This window comes from Zonotrichia leucophrys, chromosome 22, assembly GCF_028769735.1.
Source record: "Zonotrichia leucophrys gambelii isolate GWCS_2022_RI chromosome 22, RI_Zleu_2.0, whole genome shotgun sequence".
In the NCBI taxonomy this organism is placed as follows: Eukaryota; Metazoa; Chordata; class Aves; order Passeriformes; family Passerellidae; genus Zonotrichia; species Zonotrichia leucophrys.
This window is the reverse complement of record NC_088191.1, coordinates 2,314,712-2,332,439: the sequence shown is the minus strand read 5'-3', so window position 1 is coordinate 2,332,439 and position 17,728 is coordinate 2,314,712. Positions and strand designations below refer to the sequence as shown.

Genomic DNA, 17,728 nt, shown 5'->3' with positions numbered 1-17,728 from the left:
GAATGGGGTGAATTCCCCGCCTGGGGGATGCAGAGGATCCACAACAGGGAGGGCACCGGGCTACCCCTACCCTTCCCACCGGCTGAGCCCCCCGGGCCCGCGGGAGGGAGGCGGACAGACAGGCGGCGGTGGGACGGACAGACGGACACCGACCCCCCGCCCCGAGGAGCCGCCCCGCACTCACATCCGGGGCCGGGTTTGCTAATGACAGACGTAATTAACCCGGAAAGAAGCGACGGCGGAGCCAGGGGCACACCCCCTCCGCCTCCCTCCTGGCCGTCCGTCCGTCCGTCTGTCCGTCCTCCTCCTCGCAGCGCCCGCCGCCCCCCGCCCGCCCGGGGCGCGCAGCCCAGGGACGCCGCGGGGTAAGTGACACCCGGGGGGACACGCGTGGCCTCAGAGCCGCCTCCAGAGACCCCACGGGCCGGGCTGGGAGCCTTCAATGTCCCATCCCCACCCTCCCCGAGCCTCCCCGGGCTGGAGGGTCCGCGCCCCGCGGCTCCGGACAGCGCTGGTCCCCCTGTCCCTGTCCCTGCAGCTGCACCATCCGTGCCGGGGCTGGAGCGGAGCCCTCCCGGTGCCAGCGGCTCCATGGGGGCAGCGAGGGGGGCTCTGCCCCGTGGGAGCTCCGGGAGTGCTGCAGGACCATCCTCGCCCAAACTCTGTGGGGTTGGAGCCAAGCGTGTGGTGGGGATCAGGGGTTTGGGGCTACTCTGTGTTCTCCCACTCCTTGTGGCTGATGAAGAGCTGTATGCAGCCTTCCTCCCGACAGGCTGATAGTTTCATGAAGGCAAAGAGCTGCAATTAGTAGGAGCGAGTTGCTGGGTGTCTGTCTGTCGTGGATCGGGACGGACATCGCTCCTCGCGGTGCCAGCGGCTCGATGGGGGCAGCGAGGGGGGCTCTGCCCTATGGGAGCTCCGGGAGTGCTGCAGGACCATCCTCGCCCGAACTCTGTGGGGATGGAGGCTCGTGGAGGGGATTTGCAGCTACTCTGTGTGTGGCTGATGAAGAGCTGTATGTATGAAGAGCCTCCTCCCGACAGGCTGATGGTTTCATGAGGGCAAAGAGCTGCAATTAGTAGGAGCGAGTTGCTGGGTGTCTGTCTGTCGTGGGAGCTGCTCTGCGAGCGCAGGTGAGAGGAAGCGCTGCTGCAGCCCTGCGGGGCACCAGGCAGCTCCCAGTGCTCTGGAACGGAGGGAGGCTCATCCAGGTGTGAGAGAGGAGGAGGAGGAGGACGCTGTGGCTGCCCGCAGGTGCGCTGGGTGATGCGGAGGGAGGTGCCGAGGCGATGTGATGCTCCAAGTGCCGGCTCTCCCATGGCCTCGGGTTTTTCAGAGCAGGGCACAGGCAGCCGTGACCGTGCGGAGCATCCTGAGGTGCTTCCTGGAAAGTCTGGCTGGGTGGCTGCACACGAGGCCTCTGAGCCACCCCTGGGTGCTGCACAGACAGTGCCCTGCACCTCCTGCCTCTCCCTGGGGAGCACTTCCCTTTGGTTCAGGCTGACAAGGGGGTGGTTTTGCTGTAAATCTTCTCCTGCAGCCCAATTGCTTGTAATGCCATTCACTGAACCAGGAAAGGGGTGTCTTTTTTGATGGGATATCATGATTTAAAAAGCTGGCAAGTCAGTTGCTTCAGTGGTAAGAAAGAGTCCTGGAAGTCTCTGATAGGCTTCACTAGGAAATTGAGAATTTTCTGACCCTCCTGGATGTTCTTAGCACAGCTGGAGATGCTACTTTTATTATTTTCTTATGGAAAAGTGCAGTTCTGGGTGGCTCTAAAGAGACCATTTGTGTTCTGTGGGCAGTGAGGGGACAGGAACCTGGCTGACTTGGTGCAGAGTGTGGGGCAATCCCAATCTCCTCTGCCCACAGCTTTGGGCATCTCCAAGTGCAGCCTGAGGTCAGTGTGCACAGAAAGGATGAGTTTGTAATGCAGGATGGTGGTGGAGGGGACATGGAGACCCCAAGAGGTGTCCCATGGGGCTGGGGGCTCCTCTCTGTGCTGCCTGTGGCACATTCTGCTCCTTCCTCATCCATCCCCTAAGCAGAAATCACCAGACCTTTGCTGTCAGCAGAAGGAAGGGTTTATGAGGTTTGCTCTGAACGTGTTGGTATGGTTGAAGGGATTGCCTTTCCATGTGCTTCCCCACCACAAAAATCACCCCACAAAAAAGCAGTGAGACTTGAAATGCCCACAGAAAGCCTTGTGCCAGGGCACTGTCGTTGGTTTAAAACAATCTCTCCCCTTGCAGCAGCATGGTCCCCATGATACCCATCTCTGAAATGGTGGTGGTAGCAGCAGGTTGAGTTGTTTTCTGCCTCCTCTACCTTTGCAGCTGCACCCCAGCTCTTGCACAACCCTCACCTCCCCGGGCCCCACTCCACTGCAGCTCAAAAATAGTATTTCCTCCTTTTGCTGCACGAGTTCTTTTATTTGTGTAGCTCTGCTTCTGGCACCTGCGTGATCACCACTCACTCTCCTGCCAGACAAACCACACTGGGCTCACTCACATCCTTTGGGTAACGGCTGCTGTCATCCCTGCCCTCCACCCTGTGCCCTGGGCAGGGGGACACATCCTGCACCCCTGGGCCCCTTGGTGCTGGTTCTGCTCCTCATGCAGGGCTGGGAGTGATGATGGTGCTCAGGGGCAGCCCAGGGAAGGATTCCTCCTGGGTTGGGGGTGCTGGTTCTGCTCCTCACACAGGGCTGGGAGTGATGATGGTGGTCCTACAGCAGCTCAGGGGTTTGAAGGATCTCTCCTGGATGGGAAGTGCTGGTTCTGCTCCTCACACAGGGCTGGAAGTGATGATGATGATGTTCCCACTGCATCCCAGGGGGTTTGAAGGATCCCTCCTGGGTAGGGGGTGCTGGTTCTGTTCCCCATGCAGGACTGGAAGTGATGATGGTGCTCCCACAGCAGCCCAGGGGGCTTGAAGGATTCCTCCTGGATGGGAAGTGCTGGTTCTGCTCCCCATGCAGAGCTGGAAGTGATGATGATGATGTTCCCACTGCAGCCCAGGGGGTTTGAAGGATCCCTCCATGCCCCTGGCAGAGCTGGGGGCACAGCGTGGCCCTGCTGGGATGGGTCATTGTTTTCCCTGCTGACTCGACGTCCTGGCTGCAGGGATTTTCTGCTGGAGTTGCAGATTGTTCCCCGTTTCCTGGGAGTGTGCTCAGGCTCTCTCTCTCTTTGGGATTATTTCTCAGCACAGTTCTCAGGGATCTGGTGTCTCGTGGCACATCCTTTGTGGCTGCTCTGGCCTCGCTCATGGGGTTTGGTGGCTCTGGGGGCTGGGAGTGGTGGGTTGGGTGTTGTTCCTCCCATTTCCCTCCAGAGAGCTCAGCTGTGGCTGAGCGGCTGTGGAACACCTGGGACAGGTTGGGTGCCATGGATGTGAGGGCAGAGCACCCACCTGCCCCTGCCTGCCCCCATCCATCACAGGGTGATGCCAGAAGGAGCCCGGCATGCCGTACCTGGACCGACAGAACCGCATCTGTGGCTTCCTGGACATCGAGGAAAATGAGACCTGTGGCAAGTTTCTGCGGAGGTATTTCATCCTGGACACCCAGGCCAACCACCTCCTGTGGTACATGGACAATCCTCAGGTGGGCATGTCCCTAAAGCTGGCACTGAGTCTGTGGGCACATCCCTGCTGGGGAAGATGGAACAGGAAAGCCTTATCAATATGATTGCCTGGCAAAAGATTTTGAGAATATAGAAACTATAAGTGAGATTGAAATGAAAGCAAGCTTTCAGATACCTCAGTTACTGAACAATGAGAAAATGCTGTGCCTGGCTGAAGGTAATCTCTTTTTGATGAAACAACACTCCCTGCTTGCAGACAATTCCAGAAGTTAGAGCAGACCCCACTGGCTTGGCAGAAGGGGCCCAAAGAGGAGTTTTTAGGGTTTAAAATATAACACAGTATGGTAATGTAATGATTCTTATAGGCTGTATGTAAATGCTGTAGGATTTGTATCTTGTACTAGATTGGTTAGTGAGAAGCAGAATATTCAACACAGAAGAAGATTTATTGTATTGTAATGGGAACTTTACTCTCTTACCCTTTTACTCTCTTACCCTCTCATCCTCTCTCCCCCTCTCTTCTCTCAGGCCTGCTCTGAGCTGTGGCTGGCAGCTCCCAGCAGGGCCCTTTGCAATAAACCCCAAATTCCACCACCTGGCTGCAGAGATCTCTCATCTCCATCCATTCCAACCATCCTATCCCCTGACCTCCTACACGTCCCTCCCTGCAGCAGGCATCTCCCCCAGCTCTCCCCAGGCCCCTCCCTGCTGTCTCAGAGTCTCTCATGACCAGGCTCCAGCCCTTCTGTGACCTCTGTGGTTTCCAGGGCTGTCCCAAGGAGCACAGCAGGGCTGCTCCCTCTGCTGAGGGGTCTGGGCTGAAGCAGGTGCAGGACAGGGAAGTGGCTGAGGATGGCAGCTGCTGCCTGAGCCCAAGGGCACAAAGGACAGGCTGGATTGCCCCTGCCACCTTCTCCCTGTCATTTACCTCCCACTGCTCCTCCTGTGTGTTGCAGAACCTGGCCATTGGAGCAGGTGCTGTGGGATCTCTGCAGCTGACCTATATCTCCAAGGTAACATTGGGGTGGGGCACAGGCAAGGTGAGTGCTCCCTGTTTTCCCCTTATCCCTGTGCCATTCCCTGGACAGAGAATGGCTTGCCCTGGAAGCACCCGAGGCCAGCTCCTGGTCCATCTCCCTGGGATGGAGCTGAGCAGGGCTGTGGGAAGCAGCACAAAGAACCTGGAGTGGCACGGGACAGGGTGCAAGGCTGGGCTGCAGGAGGAAGAGGAACTGCTCTGCTGAGGAAGGACACAGGGGTGTGTGGGGACACTGTGGTGTCAGTGTGAGCTGGGCAATCAGCTGAGCAGCGCTTCAGGAGCACCCCTGTGCTCAGAGGGCAGTGCCCTGAAGGATGAGACCTTCCAAAGTCACCTGTGTGTCTCAAGGGGGTTCTCCAGTCTCCTTGGGAAGGCAGGAGCAGTGCAATAAGGCAGAGCTGTGGCTGTGTGTGGAGAGAGGAGCTGCCACCATCCTCCTCCTCCTCCTGCAAGTGGCCCCTCAGCTGCTGGGGGCTGGTGGCTGCTTTATCCTGGAGCTGGATATAGCCTTGGACAGATCTTCCTGTTCCTGCTGAATCATGATTTATAAATTAAGCGCAGATGAAGCAATGCTGGGAGGCCGAGCCTTCCCCATTTTGGAGAGCCTCACAAATTACATAGGTTTTAGTTTAAATGGAAATTGCTGCAGGACAGCATTTGGTCACAAACTGTGGGGTTGGGTTCTGTCAGTGGCTGGAAGTACCAACAGTAAATACACCAGAAAAAGGGAGGTTTGCTTGAGAAAACATATTTAAAGCATTATGGACTGGCTTTGAAGGAGGAGGACTGTCAGAATAAATACTCCACGAATGTTGTTTGTGGAGCCTCAAGGAATATTATTCTTATATAAACGATTCCTACTCTTCAGGGAAAAACCACCACTATTTTCCCTCAATTCCCTTAATTGCTGATGAGAGGGACTGTGTTAATCCAGGAGAATGGAGGATGTTTTCAGGTCCTTTGAAAGCTTTCTGTCCTCTGCTGTGCAGCTCAGCCAGTGCCTGAGGGGATGCAGGGCATGAAAGTCCTGGCTCAGTGCTGACCTTCCCCTGGGAGCCAGCACCCTGTGCTGCTGCGTGTGCTGTGACACGGGCCAGTTCCCTCAGCTGCCACAGCTGTGCTGCAGCTCCAGCTGCCCCCATGTGTGTGGGGTCCTGTTTAGGGGTCCTGGCTGGGCTGGCAGAGCCCAGGCAGGGAGTGGGATGAGTAGGTAGAAACTCCCAGCTTTTCTGCCCACCGTTAGCACGTGCTGTTATCTCTAATTTTTCTCCCTTCTCTGATTTTTTTCCCTGATTTGCTCTGTCACAGGTTAGCATTGCCACCCCAAAACAGAAGCCCAAAACTCCGTTCTGCTTTGGTGAGTGAAGGGATCTCGGTGGGCTCAGTGGGGGGATACCTTCCCACAGGAATCTGCAGTGTGGGTGCCCCATGAACCCTTCTGAATCCTCCTCTCCTTGTCCTTCCCTCTCTGGCAGTCATCAACGCTCTCTCCCAGCGCTATTTCTTGCAAGCCAGTGACCAGAAGGACCTGCAGGACTGGGTGGAGGCGCTGAACAGGGCCAGTAAGATCACGGTGGGTTACTTCATGCTCCTCTCAATTGTTCCCTCCAGCATCCCCAGGGATCCTTATGGCTGAGGTTTATTTCTCTTCATTCACCCTCCCAGCCCAGCTGTGCCCCAGGAAGGTCCTGTGGGAGCCATCCAGGCCCTCCTCCTCCTCCTCCCGTTGCTGCTGCTGGCTGGGATCTGGCCTCACTGTGCCTGTCAAAGGCTGGCTTTATTGTGCTTCAGTAACTTATTTATTCAGTTTTTATTCTCCCTGGAATGCCAGCTCTTGTGACGAGGCAGCGAATCACTGTGGGGCACATCCAGAGGGCTTCATCTGCCATCTCCTGTGCTGTGCTGCTGTGCTCACAGGGCCGTGAGCTGATGGGCACTGACCCGGTGCCTGCTGCTCCTGGCAGCGTGGGATGTGCCCTGCTCCCTCCTGGGCACCACCAGGGCATGGGCTGGCAGGAAAATGAGACCTGGATGGTTTCTGCCTGCATATAGGGGGTCCCTGGGAAAGGGCTGGGGGCTTCTTCTGGGGGCTCACCTGCAGAGAGCAGTGGGGTATTGTAAATCAAAGGTGACTGTGAAAAAGGGGAGAGAATGATGCATCTGACTCCATCATCAGAAGGCTAATTAATTACTTTATTATACTGTACTATGTACTGTGATGGTGTTCACAGGGGTTCTTGGATTGGGGAAGAGATGAGGATCTGACTCCGTGTTTCAGAAGGCTTGATTTATTGTTTTATGATATTTATAACATTAAAACTATACTAAAAGAACAGAAGAAAAGGTTTCATCAGAAAGGTAGCTAAGAATAGAATAGGAAGGAATGATAACAAAGGTTTGTGGCTCAGACTCTCTGTCCAAACCAGCTGACTGTGATTGGCCATTAATTAGAAACAACCACATGAGACCAATCACAGATGCACCTGTTGCATTCCACAGCAGCAGATAACCATTGTTTACATTTTGTTTCTGAGGCCTCCCAGCTTCTCAGGAGGAAAAATCCTAAAGAAAGGATTTTCCATAAAAGATGTCTGCGACAATGTACATTGTATCCAAACTGAATCTGCCCTGCACTCACCCTTGCTCACGACTGTTCACACTGCACTCATCTCTGATTCTCCCATGACAGTCCCACACACACCTGGCCCTGACAGGCCAAGGGAACAAAACATCCTCACTTTGGGTAACCAATCTCCATATTGCATTCTACTTTAGCACAGCAAGCAAGATAAGAATTGTATTTTCCTTCCCTGCTTGTCTCACAGTTCCTCTCTGTTCAGAGGGCCTGTGAATACCACAGAGGGCCAATGCATAATGTGAGCAGTTTTATTAGGTCATGCACTGACGCGTGCTGTTTATGGTGTGTGAACTAAATGTGAGGAAAAGTGATGTAAACAGTTTGATTGGGGCTTACCCATGGGTTTTTCCTTTAAAATCCCTGGAGTGCCATGGTGTAGTCTCTGTGGGAAACTCATCTGCAAGATCAGGCCTAGCTTGTATTTTCTTTCTTTGTCTGCAAATACATTAAGTGTGACAACCTTTGCAGCTGCCACACTGCTCTGGCTCGTGCCTTCTCTTTTTTGGCCACAGACTCCATCTCCAGAGCTGTAGCCAGATTCTCCCTGGGCTCTGTGTCTGGCTGTACTGTCAGCAGCATCCTCCAGGGTCGCTGCCTCTGGGGCAGGGGGATTCTGACAGGAGAATAATGAGATGCATCTTCTGCTTCTGCAAGCAGCCGTGGTGCTTTCCATGGCCTGATTTTGGCCAGCCCTTCCCCACCCTGGCTGTGTCCCAGCTGGCCAACCGGCTCGTCCAGCCCTTCAGGGAGGAGCTGTCCCTGCCTGGCTGGCAAATCCAGGGATGTGGTGCTGCTGTCACCCTGCCCTGCTCGGGGGGAAGGCACTGCGGGGTGGCATTAGGGCAGCTGAAGTGCAGGGATGGGAAGGGAAGCTGGTTTTCATTGCTTTTTACTAAATTGCATTTTTTTTCATTCCTTTTATTAAACTTACATGGAAAATGCCTTTTCTAGGTGCCAAGGGAAGGAGAGGGGAGGATGGCAGTGTGGGAGCTGTGTTGGTGCAGCCCAGCCTCGGCCCAGGGGTGTGGGGCCAGCTCTGGGGTCACAGCAATGCCTGGCTCAGCCTCGTTAGCCAGCCCCAGCTCCTCATTAAGCCTGGCTGTAAATGGAGCGGGGACAATTAAAGGAGCACAAGTGTCCCACAAACTCACTGAGCTGCAGAGGCAAATCCCAGGCATCTGTGAAGGGATGCTTTAATCACTGAGCTCCTCTCATCTCTCCTCTGGGTGGCTCCTGCTGCCCAGGGGGGTTCCACACCCTCCCTAACTGGGGTGCTGGGTCAGGAGCTGTTTTCTGAAGGGATGTGGCTGCATTGGGCAGAGATGGGGTGCCCAGCACTGTCACCCTGTGCCCAGGGGGTTCCACACCCTGGGTGCTGGGTCAGGAGTTGTTTTCTGAAGGGATGTGGCTGCATTGGGCAGAGATGGGGTGCCCAACACGGTCATCCTATGCCCCTCATCCCTTCCTTTCTCCCACAGGTGCCAAAGGGTGGCAGCGTCCCGCCGGCCACAGAGATCACAAAGCCTCCAGTGGTGCCCCAGGCCCAGGAGAGGAAGCCTCAGGTGGCCTACAAAACTGAGATTGTAGGGGGGGTGGTGGTCCACACGCCCATCTCCATCAACCAGGTGAGCTGGTGTGCACTTTCATTCCTGGAAACAGTGTGCTGCAACCCCTTTCCTCTGCAGGTATGAATGGCTGCTCTGAGCACCCTGAATCCCTCTGCTTTTTCTCAGTCTGAAATGTGATGAGATGAGGGGGTGTGAGGAGGAAGAGAAGGTCATGAATCTGCTCAGCTTCCTGGCCATCACCACCCGCCCACGTGTCTTGGGTGCAAATCCTCTTTATGTACCCAGGGCCTGGTGTCTCCACCACAGCAGCCACAGGGACTGTCCCAGGGCTGGTGGCACCTCTTGCTGTGGCTCTGCATCCCTTCCCTGGCACGCAGCTGGGCGTGCACGTGGCCATCAGCATCTCCCATGCTTGGGCACTTGTCCAGCTCTGGGTCTCACTTCAGCTCTTATCAGTGGCAGCACTAAAAATAGAGAGGAGAATTAGATCATTGCAGCGGTTTCTGCTGGCAGATGCTTTTAACACTTCCCTGACCACAGGGTTCAGCAGGTGGTGTACAGAGGGTTGTGGGGTACAGAGGGTTTTTTTGGAGGTGGTTCATTGCGATGGTGTTCACAGGGGTCTCAGGTTGAGGGAAGAGAGGAGGATTTGACTCCATGTTTCAGAAGGCTTGATTTATTATTTTATGATATATATTACATTAAAACTATACTAAAAGAATAGAAGAAAGGGTTCTCCTCAGAAGGCTAGCTAAGCTAAGAATAGAAAGGAATGAAAACAAAGTTTGTGGCTCGGACTCTCTGTCCGAGCCAGCTGGGCTGTGATTGGCCATTAATTACAAACATCCTCATGATGCACCTGTTGCATTCCACAGCACCAGACAATCATTTTTTACATTTTGTTCCTGAGGTCTCTCAGCTTCTCAGGAGGAAAAAAACCTAAGGAAAGGATTTTTCATGAAAAGATGTCTGTGACAGTGCATCAGCTGCCACAATATTTCTGTGCTCTTGCTGCTTCCCCACCGTGTGAAATGGCCATTCCCCTGCTGCAGCTTCCTGGGTGTGTCTGTGGTTTCCTGGCTGCAGGGGGGAGTCCCACGCTCAGGAGCATCACCCCAGCCCCGGGGTGTGTGACACTCCTGGCTGCAAGAGTGTCCCCACTCCAGGGAAGTGTCCCCACCTCTGCTCTGGATACCCCCTGTGCAATGCCCAGCAGAGCTGGGTGTGGGTGGCATCCCCATCGAGGTGCTCCAGCTCTCTGCAGGGCTGGGCAGCACTTTGAGGCCACACAAGAAACTGCTGCTGTGTCCAAAAAGCAGCTGAGGAAGGTGCTGGGCGGGCAGGTTCACCCAAACCACAGTCCCCACTGTGGGGCCATATAAGGCTGGCAGTGGCTGCCATGGCAATGCTCAAACCTCAGCCCAGGGAGGAAGGGCTCTGAGGAGTGGGGAAGAAGTTGAGTGCAGAAGAGGGTTCATTTCAGCCATCCTCTGTGCTGCTGGGGGGAAGGGAGGGTGCTGCTGGGGTGGGTCTGACTTTTGGGGTGCACTGGGACCCCAGTGCTGCTGGGGTGGGTCTGACTTTTGGGGTGCACTGGGACCCCAGTGCTGCTGGGGTGGGTCTGACCTTTGGGGTGCACTGGGACCCCAGTGCTGCTGGGGTGGGTCTGACCTTTGGGGTGCACTGGGATGTGCTCAGGAGAGCCAGGGCTGGGTGCTGGGCATGTGGTTGTGACCACAGCCGCTCTGTGCTCACTGCACTTGGGAGGGACAGCTTCCTTTTCTGAACTCCTAACACCCAAGTTAGGAGTGTCCTTGGGAGAACTTACCTCTGAAAATGAGAATCAGAGACTTAATGGCTTTTCTGAGCAATTTATTCTCATGGTATACTGCCTTCTCCTGTTGGAAAGGATTCCTTTCCAACTTGTGTTTGTCTGGTGGTTCTTGTTCTCCTCATACCTTCAGTGGTGCAGCTGAGTCACCTCTGAGCCAGGCAGGTGGGCTCTGTTAACTCCCCTGCTGCAGGGGATTGCCTTCAGCCCTCTAATTGCTTCTCTGCAGCCCTTCTCATTTCTTTTATTTAACACATGGTTGCAGAAGTGGGAATAGCACCAGGGAGCTGCACACAATGACAGAACATCACTCTGGGCTCATTCCCTGCCCCGTGTTCAGCACTGCCACAAGCCCTTGGCTCACACATTTCACTCAGGGCTTGTGTCAGGTGGCTTTTCCCTGGCTGTCCTGGGTGCCTCCCTGCTGATGGTGGCTGTGATCTCTCTCTGCAGGACGGGGAGGGCAGCGAGGTGGGCACACACCCTCTGCTGCGGCGCTCACAGAGCTACATCCCCCCCTCGGCCACCAAGCCCCCAGCCGGGCCAGCCCCGCTCAAGAGCGGCTTCTGTGTCAAGCAGGGCAATGTGGTGAGTGCCGGGCATGGGCTGGGGCTGCTCTGGGGGTGCTCTGGGTGCAGGACATTCACAGAGAGGGGCAGGCTGAGCACTCAATCTCCTGCTCTTTTCCAGAGGAAGAGCTGGAAGCGACGGTACTTTGTTCTGGATGAGTTTTCCATCAGTTACTACAAGTGTGAGCAGGTGAGCAGCTTCCCCAGGACCCCAGCAGGGCTCTGGCACCTCCTCCTCCTCCTCTGGGGGAGGCACATGCCAGCTCTGGGGCCAGCCAAGCCCAGCACTGTCTCCTCTCACCTCTGCAGGACAAGGAGCCTTTGCGTTCGATTCTCTTGAAAGATGTTTGCAAGACCCACGAGTGCCTGGTCAAGTCTGGGTAATGCTCCCACCTCTGTTTCTCTGCCCTGCCAGAGGGAGCTTGGGCTGCTCCAGCTGCTTGTGTGGGGTATTTTCAGGGTCCCCTGTCTGAGGAGGCAGGAAATGAATCTGATTCCATGTTCTTAAAAGGCTAATTTATTATTCTATTCCATTCTGTTCCATTCTAATTACATTCTATTCCATTCTATTCTGCTATACTAAAACTAAACTAAAGAATAGAGAAAGGATACTTACAGAAGGCTAAAAAGATAATGAATAATAAAGAAAAACTAAGGCTAAAAACTATACTAAAGAATAGAGAAAGGATACATACAGAAGGCTAAAAAGATCCCAATGAGATCCAAGGTTTGCCTTCAATATGTTCCTCCCTGGCACACTCCAGAGATGAAGATAAATACAGGGATTTTTCTATCCATGATGGCTGCTGGGGTGTGACTCTCTCTTTCTCACTGTTTCTAGTGACCTCCTGATGCGAGACAACCTTTTTGAAATCATAACGAGCTCCAGGACCTTTTACATCCAGGTGAGCAGCTGACACCGGGATAATTTTGCGGCAGAAAGTTCAGTCCTTCACCAGTGAACATGAGCAGATGGGGCTGTTACACACGAGCGTGAGGGAGAATTGTGGCGGATTTTCTTCTCCTCTGGGATTATTTATAATAGAAGCTGTTTGTGGGAGCAGAGCTGAACTTTGGCAATGCCAGGACAGTTGACCCTCACTGGGGCTGCTGTGTTTGCAGGCAGACAGCCCTGAGGAGATGCACAGCTGGATCCGGGCAATCACAGCCGCCGTGCAGGCCCTGAAAACCCGCCCCAGGGTAGGTGACAGACTTTCAATTTCACATCTACTGTCAAACGGAGATTACGCCAACATGCAAGATATTTATTTAGTGGATTAATAAATGAATCCTGTCCCTGCAGGAGATGTCCTTTATGAGATCCACCTCCGTGGCCAGGCCCGGCGGCTCCTCGGGCCCCTCACAGCCGCGGCCCTCGGCGGAGGAGCGGCGATCCTCCTGCAGGGCGCCCTCCACGAGCTCCTGGCAGCCCTGGACGCCGGTGCCGCGGGCCGAGGGGCAGCAGCCAGGGCTGGGGGTGCTGCCAGCCCCGCTCAGGGACTCCTCGGTGCTGCTGATGGAACGCCAGGCCGGGCCCAGCACGCGCCTGAGGCACCGCTCCGAGCCGCAGCCCCTCAAGGAGAAACCGTTCGCCTTCGACCTGGACGATGAAAGCATCCGGACCTCTGATGTCTGAGCAGGGACCAAGCCTCCCTTCTTGGAGGTCTGTTTGGGGCACACGAAGTGCTCCCTTCCCTCCAGCACAGCCCTTCCCTGCCATGCAGGATCTGTCTGCACCCACGTCCTGGTGCCCTGCTCTGCAGGGCTCAGGGTCCCTGGCTGCTCCTGCCCAGGCCTGGCCCTGGTGGTTCCATGTTTGGAAGGTGCTTCTGGTGCTCGTTGTGCAGGGCAGGAGATGCTGGGGACCTGTATGAGGGGACATCTTCTGCAGTTGCATTGTTTCCCCCACAAACCGGGTCTGGAGGAAGTGGCAGGAGGTTTTGAAGGCATGACACGGGGAGTGTGGCCTTTCTTGTGTTTGTAAAATGTTTCTCTCCCCTTTTCTGCTGCTCAGATTCCCCAGGACAGAGCTGGGAGCCACCAGCTTGCAGCTGCCCACACAGGGGAATCACTGCAGCTTCCCCTCACCGTGACTTCTTCTTTCAGAGACTGGATCTTCCCACTGCCCACACAAGGGTTTATCAGCAATCTGCTGGCTTTTAATTATGTCTTTTTATACCTGTGGCTGCTGTTGAACCCCAGCCTGGGCAGGTGCTCAACCCCTCCAAAGGCTTTTGGTACTTGCTGAGCATGAGCCAGGGCAGGCAGCTGGAGCAACAGTGGCTCCCAGGTGGGAGCATCCTCAGGTGTGATGTTGGTTTTGCACTACACACACCTGGGCTGTGCCAGATGGTGAAGGGCTTTTGGTAAAAAGCAATGAAAAGCAGCCCTGATGGAGCTGGGCAGACTTGTCTGGCCAACTCCCCCACGGCCTGCCTGAGATGGAAAGCAGCAGGAGTTTCTAGAGCAATGTGAATTGTCATTTCCATAACCAAATGAGCTCCTGTAGGTGTGATAAATAGTGTGTAGAAAATCCTTGGCTGAGATCTGATACCTTCACCCCACGAGTGTGTGCAATCCCCACGTGCCAAGCGAGAACTCAGCTCCCCTTTCACTTCCCCGGCTGTGACACGTCCTCTGCTCTGCTGCTCAGCCCAGTGTGTTCCCCAGGAGCAGAACATCTGCTTTGTGCCAGCCCTTTTGGGGCCTCCAGCTGTTTGACAGCTGTGCCTGAGCCTTGATTAGCCTGACTGACCTCAATGTGATGCCAGTTGTACCTTTCTGCCTCGGTCCCCGTGGGGCTGCTGTGGGATGGGCACAGCACAGGTGTCTCCCTGCTGCTGGGGGAGGCAGGAATGGGTCCCCCAAGTTCAGGGGGAAGAGAATCCCAAAGGGGATTGTGTGCTGAAGAACACAGACACCATGAAAATGGGTGGGAATCAATGCAAACGGTACAGGGGTGAGTGTTAATGTTATTTAATTGTAGCTACCTAAATCCTGCTGTTCCTTTTTCTGCTCCTTTTTGCTTTATTTGCACTAGTGTTTGAAACGTTCATTTTTTTAGGCTGACTTGCTGTTTGGCTCCTAACACTGTTTCAAGAATGTTTTAGTAGTTTGGCAAGCCCATCCATCAGAGTTGCAGTGTTCTGATCTCAGTTTTGGAGAGCAGGGAATGCAGAGGGACAATGGAACCACAGACTCCTGAGTATTCCTGGTGCTTGATAATTGCAGAGTTTCCTCAGGCCTGGGAAGGTAAAGCAGAGGCTTGTTGCACAATTAAGGTAATTATCCAGGAGCAGAAACTACCAGCAATATTGCAACATTCCTCTTGCTGGTTCCCATCCTCCTGCATCCCCAGGACATCAAAGAGGCTGAAGATGAGGTTCAAACAAGTGTGGAGCTCAGCTGGCCTCCAGAGCTGTCCAGAGCACAGGTGGTGTTGGGAGAGAGGGATTTCCCTCCTGTTCCAGAGGGCTGGGTGCGTGCAGCCAGACCTCGATGGAGCTTTGTTATTTTAAAGCAAACTGGTTTCCCCTCAGCCCTCTGTTTGCTCCTGGTATCGCCTCAGAGCTGCTCCCTCCTGAATCTTGTGCTGTGGGGCTTTATTGGGGTGCCTTGTGAGGGGCAGAGTGGGTTTGCTATTCCCATGTGGTTCCAGATGTTTTTGGAAGTGCTGGCTGAGGATTCCAAGTGCTCTTAGGGCTGGGGCTCCCTGCCTCCCACCCCTCGCCTGTACATGCTGCAATGCCCTTTCTCCCCTGTTTTTAAATAAAGAAGGAAATCCCAGTTATGTCCATTTGTACTGTGTGTTTTGGGTCATGCTGTCTCCACCAGGGAGGGAGCAGTGCATGGTAAGGGCAGGGACATCACAACTCCTTCTGAACCAAGGTCCCAAATGTTCCTTGGGGAGGAGGGAAGCTGCTGGACCAAGGTCTTGCTGTGAGCTGGCAGTGGGGGGCTGGAGACACAGGAGCTGTTAATGATAATGGGCTTTTTGCATGTTATTTTTTATTTTGTTTTACTTTCTGGTTCACTGCAGAACTCTTTCCCCTCCATGGACTTTCCAGCCCTGTTGTTCTGCTGAGAAATGGCATTTTCAGGACAAAGCTGTCCCCTGCCCCCCACAGTTGAAGCTGCCAAACTGTGTTTTTGCTGTTTTATCTCAAACATGACTGGACATTTGCATACACAGATTTTGTGTCTGGCTCTGGCTGGGACTTGTTGCAGCTTCCTTTTCCCATTTTATTCAGCTTGCTAAGTTTTTAACCTGCAGCTGGTGGGGCTTCCTCTTTCGGGTGTGAGGTTCTTGCACCCTTTGTGTGCTGCAGGTGCCCTGTGCTGGGGCTGGAGCACCCAAAGGGTGCCTGGCACACAAACAGGAGCTGCAAAATGGCACCTCTGCTCCCTGCTCCCAGGTGTCAGGTGGCCCATGACCCCATGGCCTTCATCTCTGTGTGGCTGTGATCTACTAATCCCCAAAGTACGTGCAGTCAGCTTCTTCCAGATTTTATTGTTTGTTTGTTTGACCCCCCTGTGTTTGCAAGCTCTGATTTCTGAAGCTGTCACTATTTGCAGTGGGAAGGCAGATTATTTTAAACAAGCAAAATATATCCTGAACAACTTTGTGTCCAAAGTTGGTACAGAGTCATTATCAAGAGTAACTGTGCACCCTGAGTTCTGTAAGTCCAGTTTGTGCCAGGCTGGTGCTGGGAGCGGGCAGAGGCACCCAGGGGCTGCAGCTGGAGCCAGCCCTGCCCCTCCTCAGTACACCGTGCACCAGTTGCTGCCATCACTGGGCATCAGCCCCCCGGTGATGAGCAGAATCAGATCCACAAACCACCAGATGCCCAGACCCCCGAGGGTCAGCAGCTTCCCCACGGCGGTGCCGGTGTGGCCCAGGCAGAACCGATCCACGCCGAAGCAGCCCAGGAAGAAGGAGTAGAGCAGCGTGGTGATGAAGTAGTGTCCGGTGTACCTGCGAGAGAAGATGCGGCGGGGTCAGCGGGTGTCAGCGCTCCCCGCCGGACCAGCCGTGCTCCCGGGGGAGCTCGGTCCGGTGGTGCAGGGGGGACCGGGACTCTCCTACTTGACGCAGGGCCGGCTGCCCCGCAGGAAGCTCCGCGGCTCGGCGCACTCGATGCCGTCCAGCGCCCGGCACAGCACTCGCGTGTGATCCACATCGCCGTGGGCCTGGCCGCCGAACTGCGGCGGGGGCAGCGCTCAGCGCTCACCGGGGCCCGGGGGGTACCGGCACCGGGGCCGCCCCCGCCCCGCCCTCACCTTCACGCAGCCGTGGCCCAGCTCCTGCTGTGCCGTGGCGTTCCCGCCGTGATCCACCGGCTCATCGCACTCCACGAACTCATCGGGGCTGCGGGGAAGGAGCGGCTGGTGAGGGAGGCGGGGAGGCCGCGCTCCCCCGCGCCCCGGCCCGGCGCTCACAGGTAGGTGCAGAGGACGAGCGGCGCCCGCGGATCGTAAGCCCAGGCGGAGGCGGGCGGCCCCGGCGGCAGCTCCCGGGGCTCGGTGTCGTTGCCCGGGAGGCCGCGGCCGTGCAGCAGCAGCAGGTTCCCGAGCAGGAGCGCGGCCTGCCCGCAGAGCAGCGCGTACCCCACGGGCGGCGCCATGGCGGCACCGCCGCGCCGCTCGGCCTCGGGCAGCACGCCCGCAGCCAATGGGCGCCCTCTGCCGCACCCCCCGGCCGCCTGCAGCCAATGGGCGCCCGCCGCCCCGCTCCCGCAGCCAATGGGCTCCCGCCGCTCGCAGCCGGTCAGAGCGAAGCGGAAAAAGCTACGGAAGCGGCAGCGAAGGGCGTGGCGAAGGGAGTGCGCGCCGGACGAGGAGCTGATTGGCTGCTGAGGGAGGTGGCGGCCAATGGGAGAAGGCGAGGGGCGGGGCGTTGGTGCAGCGCGTGTCGCCTGCCGCCGCGCTCGGCCCTCGGGACCGAATCCCGGGGCCGAACCGCCTCAAACGGGGCCCGGCCGGGGCCCAGCTGAGGCCGAACCGGCTCAAACTTGGCTCGACCGGGGCCCAGCCGGGACTCAGGGACCCCGGGACCCCTCCCTCGGGGGCGCCCGCCGCGCTCACCCAAAGAGCTGATGCCTTAGCACCGGAGAAGGGCTCTCAGGGCTCTGCGTTGCCGGTAACGGGCAGCGCAGCGGCTCAGCGAGTGATTCCGTCCGAGCTGGCCGTAGTGCTGCGCGGCTCTGCCCAGTGCCACCCTGCCCTGTGGGAATGGGGAGGCAGCCTAGGTTCGGGTGTATTTGTGCTCTTTTCCCCAGTAAATTGACTCCGCTTTGCCATTACTTGTTCCTGATGTGATGGATTTATCAGGTGTTTGTTCCTGGTTTTTCTGGAGGATGATGCAGAGCTCCGAAGTTTCCTGGCAGGTTTTCCACGGGTGATTGGTGGAGCAGGGCAGAATGCCTGGTGCTTGTAGAGGAGGGCAAAGCCTGTGATGCCTTCTCATTCTGGGGAATTTCTCGTGCTCACCTGTACC

The 17,728-nt window shown here is 55.9% G+C and overlaps 2 protein-coding genes across 3 annotated transcripts; one reads left to right on the top strand and one right to left on the bottom strand.

Moving 5' to 3' along the window:
• Positions 1–234: 234 nt before the first annotated feature.
• Positions 235–15,465, top strand: PLEKHA2 (pleckstrin homology domain containing A2). 2 transcript variants are annotated; one of them, XM_064731111.1, is made up of 12 exons: positions 235–365; positions 3,444–3,607; positions 4,544–4,600; positions 5,935–5,983; positions 6,102–6,199; positions 8,743–8,889; positions 11,117–11,251; positions 11,354–11,422; positions 11,542–11,612; positions 12,074–12,137; positions 12,355–12,432; positions 12,536–15,465. In XM_064731111.1, exons 2-12 carry the CDS (start codon positions 3,467–3,469, stop codon positions 12,866–12,868), a joined length of 1,242 nt encoding a protein of 413 aa, XP_064587181.1. In that variant the 5' UTR covers positions 235–365; positions 3,444–3,466; the 3' UTR covers positions 12,869–15,465. The 2 variants fall into 2 exon arrangements, with proteins under 2 accessions (XP_064587181.1, XP_064587179.1); XM_064731109.1 differs by having other exon boundaries at positions 4,544–4,627.
• A 257-nt stretch (positions 15,466–15,722) lies between these two features.
• Positions 15,723–16,910, bottom strand: TM2D2 (TM2 domain containing 2). Its single transcript, XM_064731135.1, has 4 exons — positions 16,672–16,910; positions 16,513–16,600; positions 16,319–16,434; positions 15,723–16,207 (listed from the first exon to the last, which is right to left on the bottom strand). The coding sequence occupies exons 1-4, from the start codon at positions 16,854–16,856 to the stop codon at positions 15,994–15,996; spliced, it is 603 nt and encodes a 200-aa protein (XP_064587205.1). The 5' UTR covers positions 16,857–16,910; the 3' UTR covers positions 15,723–15,993.
• Between the last annotated feature and the right edge of the window lie 818 nt (positions 16,911–17,728).

Bases quoted from the DNA above. Each gene is read 5' to 3' on its own strand.
- PLEKHA2 (XM_064731109.1), top strand. From the start codon at position 3,467: ATGCCGTACCTGGACCGACAGAACCGCATCTGTGGCTTCCTGGACATC. The intron at 6,200-8,742 runs GTGGGTTACTTC...TTTCTCCCACAG, and splicing joins ACAGGGCCAGTAAGATCACG to GTGCCAAAGGGTGGCAGCGT. The intron at 11,613-12,073 runs GTAATGCTCCCA...CACTGTTTCTAG, and splicing joins GAGTGCCTGGTCAAGTCTGG to TGACCTCCTGATGCGAGACA.
- TM2D2 (XM_064731135.1), bottom strand. From the start codon at position 16,856: ATGGCGCCGCCCGTGGGGTACGCGCTGCTCTGCGGGCAGGCCGCGCTC. The intron at 16,601-16,671 runs GTGAGCGCCGGG...CCTTCCCCGCAG, and splicing joins CTCGTCCTCTGCACCTACCT to CCCCGATGAGTTCGTGGAGT. The intron at 16,208-16,318 runs GTAGGAGAGTCC...CTTCTCTCGCAG, and splicing joins GGCAGCCGGCCCTGCGTCAA to GTACACCGGACACTACTTCA.